The 7,189-nt window shown below is 44.5% G+C and overlaps 1 protein-coding gene across 1 annotated transcript; it reads left to right on the top strand.

The window, feature by feature from the left end:
• Positions 1–4,341: 4,341 nt before the first annotated feature.
• Positions 4,342–6,598, top strand: LOC127312343 (cytochrome P450 704C1). Its single transcript, XM_051342880.2, has 4 exons — positions 4,342–5,172; positions 5,321–5,656; positions 5,750–5,953; positions 6,064–6,598. Exons 1-4 carry the CDS (start codon positions 4,378–4,380, stop codon positions 6,280–6,282), a joined length of 1,554 nt encoding a protein of 517 aa, XP_051198840.1. The 5' UTR covers positions 4,342–4,377; the 3' UTR covers positions 6,283–6,598.
• Positions 6,599–7,189: the final 591 nt, after the last annotated feature.

Genomic DNA, 7,189 nt, shown 5'->3' with positions numbered 1-7,189 from the left:
GTCAATTTGATGACAGTTTGCAAAATTTCAAAATGGGGATCATCTTCTCTTTGTTTCAATGTCACATCTTGTCAACTCTGTTCTGGTCAATCTGGTCAAAGTCAGCATTGGTGGTCAACAGAAAAGTTGTTCACTTTTACATGGTCTTGGATGAGGTGGCAAGTGTTGACCAAGTTTGGTTTAAGAAAAGTCAAAACCAGGGGTGCAAAGTGGTGAAGATATTATAAAGTGGTCATATGACCATTATCATATGTAAGTTGGCATATGCAAATTTCATTGATTTGGTTCTGGTTTCTTTGATGCATTTATGTTTGTTTTTGATATATAAGTGTTTTACAAACAATAGATCAAGCAATGGTGGCCTTTGTTGATGTTTTGAGTAATTGGCCTTATGTGTATGTGAGGGTATTTGGCCATTTTTGTGTTTCTTTGATTTCTCTCAATTGAGATGGTATGATCATGGGTTAGGGTTTAAGAGCAAGTGATCCACACGTAAACACTCATCATGGCAATTGCACACAAGAATATACACACTATGCATAAAACTATATGTGGCACTATATGCATAATAAAAGTTTTTGTTTGTTGCAAATTTTGAGTATTTGAATTTCTCCTCTCTTTATTTCTTTATTGTTGAAAACTTGGGATGTTACAAAGCCGCAGCCCGTCCCCAACGCCGCGCCGCCCTGCGTCCAAGCCGCCACCCATCCCAACGTCGCCCCTCCCATCCCCAGCTCCCCGTCGCCCGTCCCCATCGCTGCCCGTTCTCAATGTCAACGCGCCCATGTCCGTCGCCGCCCGTCCCAAACGTCGCCGCCGTGCCCCCATGCCGCCTCCCCCTCTCCGCGCTGCAGCCCGTCCGCCATACAGGTTTGCCCGTACGGGTTGGGGTATTCAGCTGACAGAAAATGAAAGGAAGTGCCATCAACAAAGATTCGTGAAAAAAGAATGGGGGCAAGCCTCCATAATTAAATAATCTGATCCTCTCTCATAGTAGTATCAACTATCAAGTGTCATTTTCAAGAAACCAGGTCTTGTGCTTATCTTAGTGCTCCTTCTGGCTATTCTAGCCCATCTCGGTCTAGAGTTACATACAAGTTTTAACATAGTCATTGTGATTTCCTAACGGGATTTATAGCAAGAGAAGTATATGTTCTTCCTTGCATGGTCTGCATTTTTAGAACTTCTATTGTTTATGTCTTTTTTTAACTTGTTAGTGCATGGGCTGGATTAAAACTCATGCATGCTGCACAAGTGCCGAATAGCTACTTACAGTTGATTGCAACACAATCTAATGCTTGACTGGTTTTCTAGCTTTCTTCCCCAAAATTGCATGCTGTCTAATCAAGTATGTCTTTTGTTCAATTGGTAGCGACTTCATCAGTTTGTGTGCTTTTGTTAGAGACCAAGCCCAATGTGTATGCTACAACCATTGCAATAAGGGCATGGTGCTGCTTCCGTGTGTATGATATGATTTTTTACTGTTATATTTGATTTTCTTTCAGTCTAGACTCATTTTTATGCTTTAGGTCTTCGGACTTCACCTGAAAAGAGCCGCAAGAAATCAACTCAGAATTAGGTGTTTGGCTTAGTAGATGGTAAAAGAGAGTAACAATGTAGCAGGCATATTAAAAGTATTAGCAAGCATATTTGACCGATATTGTTGATAAAACTTTGCTGAAACCATGCTATTCCAGCTACATTATTTCTATAACAAAGGACGATTCTTATTTTTTTGTACAATGTCCAATGGAGAGGATCAGTGGTAAGAGTCAGTTACCTATGTTCAAGAACTCAAGCATCTAGGATGATCTGAACGTTGTACAATGGAGGGGATCAGTGGTAAGAGTCAGTTACATATGTATCTTAAGTCTGCATAACACATAGTCCTCCATTTCTTTCCGTTTCGGTAGGTACGATTGGTTGGTCTTGTTAGTGTGATTTTGTCAGATAAGCTGCAATTTAGTTAAGAGTATTTCTCTATTATTTTCCACTCAGTATATCACATAGAATGCATACACTTGCCAATGCATTTGATTATAATCATTCTGGTATTTTACAGGTCAAGTGATGCCAGAGGAGATGATTCCAGTCAAAATAATAAAAGATGATGCCCCATTTCCTTTAGCATGGTTTGAAGTTTGAACTTCCTCACTAGATTGCGTGTTATGATTTGTTTATTTTGCAACATCTGTTGTTACACTGATAGAATTATTATCCAGTACAAGCCGCATGGAACATCAGAGTGGGTTTGGATCTAATTTTCGGATATCAATGTCCAACTATATTGAAGATATGCTACCATGGTTAACCCACTTTTCTTCTATGTTTATTAAAATGCAATGTAGTCAACCTGAAGCTGTTATACTATGTATAAGCCGCTTAGCATTTACTTCTATGTGTAATCTCTTCATAACTTCTACGCTAATTCGCTTCAGAAGATATCTTCTATCAGCTGCAAGCACTCGAAGAGTAGTTTTTCCTTTGCACTATTTAACTTTTGTACTCCAAGAGTAGAAGTCGATGATTGTTGTTTTTCATATGTTTTAGCCCATGTGTGGAATCAAATGACTTAACCCCGGTCACTGGTGCAAAAGATATAACATTGCGGTGTTCTTATTACCAATGTACCAGGCATATTAAAAGTATTAGCAGGCATATTTGACCGATATTGTTGATGAAACTTTGCTCAAACCATGCTATTCCAGCTATATTATTTCTATAACAAAGGAAGATTCTTCTTTTTTTTTGTACAATGTCCAATGGATGGGATCAGTGGTAAGAGTCAGTTACCTATGTTGAAGAACTCAAGCATCGACGATGATATGAACGTTGTACAATGGAGGGTTCAGTGGTAAGAGCCAGTTACATATGGAGGGGGTCACTTGGCAAGACGCAGTACGATCTGCTCCCCAAACTGATCACCAACCTCTAGGTTGCTCAAATGTGATCAACTATGATGTTGTTTATACTTGATAGATCAGAAGTGGAGCATGCATCTGGTAATGATTATTATATCCCATTATAGTTGATTCATGTCATTTCCAGTTATTGATGTTATTTTCAGAAAAAAAAATCTGACAACTTGAAAATCAATCGTGGTGGTTTCTTTCATGAGGAGAGTTGCATTTTATGCAGATCCTTATTTAATTATTTATTAATAACAATGCCACTGAATGAAAATTGAAAATGTGTAGTTATCTTTGTTGATTGTCTTAGGAGTTGCTAGCATTTATAGTGATTATTGAGCAAGTTTCTTGCCCGGTGACACGGTTGTTTGAGAGAAGACACAGTTTGGCTTATGCATTAACATGTTCTGAAATTATTGTTGTAATGAGAAGACTATTCATATGAGATTATGAAACTATCATTGCAACGAACATTCTATTCATGTGAGTTTACGTGTTGCCATTCTGAAAGGTTTAAACATAGTTCTGAATATAAACACCCTGTTGCCATGCATAGGTTGGGTGTTCTTTGATAGTTTGATTTTTCGCATTCTGGTTTGTGTCTAGAGCGTGCGTTGCACGTGCATACTTACTAGTTAGTTCTGGGGGCCGGGCCCAAGGTGCGAAAGACATGACATATAAAGGCAAGGCTTAATAGTAGAGATTTTGCATCTACAAGTACTACTTCTGAGGGCCTAAATGCAAAAGACGTGATACGACAGATCCAAAGTTAATATTGCATCCGTCTCAAGGTTTATCAAAATTACACGTATCTGGACACTAAATAGTAATAGATATATCTAAATTTTAATAAAATCTTTAACATATTTATGGGACGGATGGATGAGGGTCCAAAGTAAAACAAAATCAACGTATGATGTACGGATCTTAGTTATGCAGAAGTTAGGTGTAATGCTTAAAACTTTTAAGTAATAAAGTGTTCTTTATCGAAAAAATGACGTACGGATCCAGCCTTAACAGTAAAGATTTTGCATCTACACATAATATTATTTCCGAGGGAATAAAGTGTAAAAGATACAACGTACGGCCGATCCAAGCTTAGAGCATCTCTAGCATCCCCTCCATCTCCGCGTTCAATTTTGGCTGGATTCCGGCGATTCCAGCGAATTTTGGCTGACTCCATCCCCTCCATCTACACGTAATATTATTTTCGAGGGAATAAAGTGCAAAAGATACAACGTACGGCCGATCTAAGCTTAACAGTAAAGAACATTAATAAAGCTGCATTCCCTTAAGAAACAGACAAAGGTCAAGTGTTCGTTAAAGAATGCAACTATGCAAGGTGCTTTCCTCAAATCAAATGCGCCACGTTAACATCCGATTCTATTCTTCACCGTTCTCAATCCCACACGGCCCACCCCGCCTCGTCGCATCGAGACACCGGCCGGTTCTGTTCACGGTCACGGCCATGCATTCATCGCTGAGCGAGCCCAGGCTGCTCGCGCTGCCGCTCCTCCTCCTAGCTCTCTACCTCGCCCGCCGCGCCGTGTTCGGTAAGAGGCGGAAGTACCCGCCCGTGGCCGGCACCATGATCCACCAGCTGCTCAACTTGGAGCGCCTGGTGGACTACCAGACGGAGCTCTCCCACAGGTACCGTACCTTCCGCATGCTCACCCCGAGCCGCAACAAAGTCTACACCGTGGACCCGGCGAACGTCGAGTACATCCTCCGCACCAACTTCTCCAACTACGGCAAGGGCACGATGCACCACGACGTGCTGGAGGACCTCCTCGGCGACGGGATCTTCAACGTGGATGGCGACATGTGGCGTCACCAGCGCAAGGTGGCCAGCTTCGAGTTCTCCACCCGGGTGCTCCGCGAGTACAGCACCGGCGTGTTCCGCGACACGGCCGCGGAGCTCGCGGGCATCGTGGCCGCCGCCGGCGCCGCCGGGGAGAGGGCGGTGGACATGCAGGATCTGTTCATGCGGTCGACGCTGGACTCGATCTTCAAGATCGGGTTCGGGGTCAGCCTGGGCGGGCTGTCCGGGTCCAGCCAGGAGGGCGCGGCGTTCGCCAGGGCCTTCGACGACGCCAGCGAGCAGGTGCTGTACCGGTTCTTCGACCTGCTCTGGAAGGTCAAGCGGCTCCTCAACGTCTCCTCGGAGGCGGCCATGAAGCGGTCGGTGCGCACCATCAACGACTTCGTGTACGCGGTCATCGACAAGAAGATGGAGCACATGGGTAGAGATCAACACGAATTCGTAAGATTTCCGTCTTGCAACGCATTTGGTAGCTAGCAAGGAACAGGAACCACACGGGCACTTGGCAGTACGGTAACACCGAATCTGTTCCGCCAAGTGTGACATTTCTCAATTGGAAAGCACCATGACTAGCTTGTTGATTTGGCAGGCCAAGAAGGAGGACATCCTGTCAAGATTCCTGCTGGAGAGGGAGAAGGACCCGGGCTGCTTCGACAACAAGTACCTGAGGGACATCATACTGAACTTCGTCATCGCCGGCCGCGACACGTCGGCTGGGACGCTGTCGTGGTTCCTCTACGTGATGTGCAGCAACCAGCACATCCAGGAGAAGATCGCCCGAGAGGTGCGCGAGGCCACCACCGGCGACAGGGACGTGGGCGTCCAAGAGTTCACGGTGTGCCTCACCGAGGGCGCCATTAACGGCATGCACTACCTACACGCCGCACTGACAGAGATCCTCCGGCTCTACCCTGCGGTGCCTATAGTGAGTTGATCGGATCAGTCAGTTCGGAGCATTTCCCTTGGCACCGTACGTCAAGATCAAGGAAATGATTCCTTCTTGGTGGTTTTGCTGCAGGATGTCAAGTACTGCTTCTCGGACGACACGTTGCCGGACGGGTACGCGGTGAAGAAAGGTGACATGGTGAGCTACCAGCCGTACCCGATGGGCAGGATGAAGTTCCTGTGGGGCGACGACGCCGAGGAGTTCAGGCCGGAAAGGTGGCTCGACCACGATGGCGTCTTCGTCCCTGAGAGTCCATTCAAGTTCACGGCTTTCCAGGTGTGAAATCCCTACTCCATTGTATCACCAATCTGAACAACATCGAAAGGCCCTCCCATATCACGTACCTGACGTATATTTTTGGCCTCTTGTTCGATATGTATATATAGGCGGGTCCTCGAATGTGCCTGGGAAAGGAGTTTGCCTACAGGCAGATGAAGATATTTGCAGCCGTTCTTCTCTATCGGTTCAGGTTTGAGATGTGGGAGCGCCACTCCACCGTGAGGTACAGGCCCATGCTCACGCTCAAAATAGATGGCCCGCTCTATGTCCGTGCACTTCCACGGCGTGCTCTGATGTCGAGAAATTCAGAAAATTCAACTTTGTGAGGTGTAGCTATTAGCTATTTGTTTCAGTTTCCCCAGTTAACAATTTCTTTAATTAGTGAAACAAGCCTGTGGCTTGGGCTCAGTGTGTTAGTGTAGTCAGTTGTTTTTGATCTGATCATGGGATGGCACAATGCTCAAACGATCATGGCGACGAAGTAGGGTAGCAGGCGAGGAACATTGGGATGGCAGCGTTCACGTCTCGGCCACGGCCTGAATTTTCGGTTTCAGTTGAGATTTCTCCATGTACATGTATTACCTTTTAATTCTTTTTCTTGCCTTTAAGTCCTTGGGCTTCTTTCTTGAAGCATTTTCTCCTTTTCCCTGTTTTGTTTATTCTCTCTTTCTGCTTTCCTTTTTTTTTCTGATGGTTATATTTGAAGTTGCCTTTTTTCCATGATTTCTGGATGTGTTACACATGCGCTAAGTTCTTCATCTATAGTTGTGACATGTTACATGGGTAAAAGTTTGTGTCAGTTTTTTTTCTATTTTTTTGTTCTCCTAGAATTTGTGGTTTGTTTCTCACGTGTTTAGACATTTTTCCATATGGTCTAAAATGGTGTTCCTCTTGTACTTGAGGGCTGCTCCGGTGCTCCCCCCTAAAGGAGTTGAAGGATCATAGTTAGGCTTTTTTTCATGTGTTGGGTCCACCGAAACCCATTTCCCGCCCATGTATACACGCTCGTATTGATACAATATGTATATGTCACGTAAGAAAAAAAAGATCACGCGAGCAAGATCTTTATAGGACCTTTCTATTCGGCACACGCACATGACCGTATATACGTACAAAAACGAGATACAACAGACGCGGGCCATACGGGCCAATACAGGGTTGTACGGACGGTGGATCTGCATTTAAATTGCGATCGTACCCGACTTATGAACAGGTATGAAAAGATCTCCACCG

The sequence above is a fragment of the Lolium perenne genome, chromosome 7 (assembly GCF_019359855.2).
Source record: "Lolium perenne isolate Kyuss_39 chromosome 7, Kyuss_2.0, whole genome shotgun sequence".
Taxonomy (NCBI): Eukaryota; Viridiplantae; Streptophyta; class Magnoliopsida; order Poales; family Poaceae; genus Lolium; species Lolium perenne.
Note: the sequence above shows the minus strand (reverse complement) of the source record. Positions and strands in the feature narration are given on the sequence as shown.

What these genes read in the sequence shown, in the direction of transcription:
- LOC127312343 (XM_051342880.2), top strand. Translation starts at nt 4,378, where the DNA reads ATGCATTCATCGCTGAGCGAGCCCAGGCTGCTCGCGCTGCCGCTCCTC. An exon ending in GTAGAGATCAACACGAATTC is followed by an intron (nt 5,173 to 5,320) that starts GTAAGATTTCCG and finishes TTGATTTGGCAG; the next exon opens with GCCAAGAAGGAGGACATCCT. An exon ending in TCAAGTTCACGGCTTTCCAG is followed by an intron (nt 5,954 to 6,063) that starts GTGTGAAATCCC and finishes ATGTATATATAG; the next exon opens with GCGGGTCCTCGAATGTGCCT.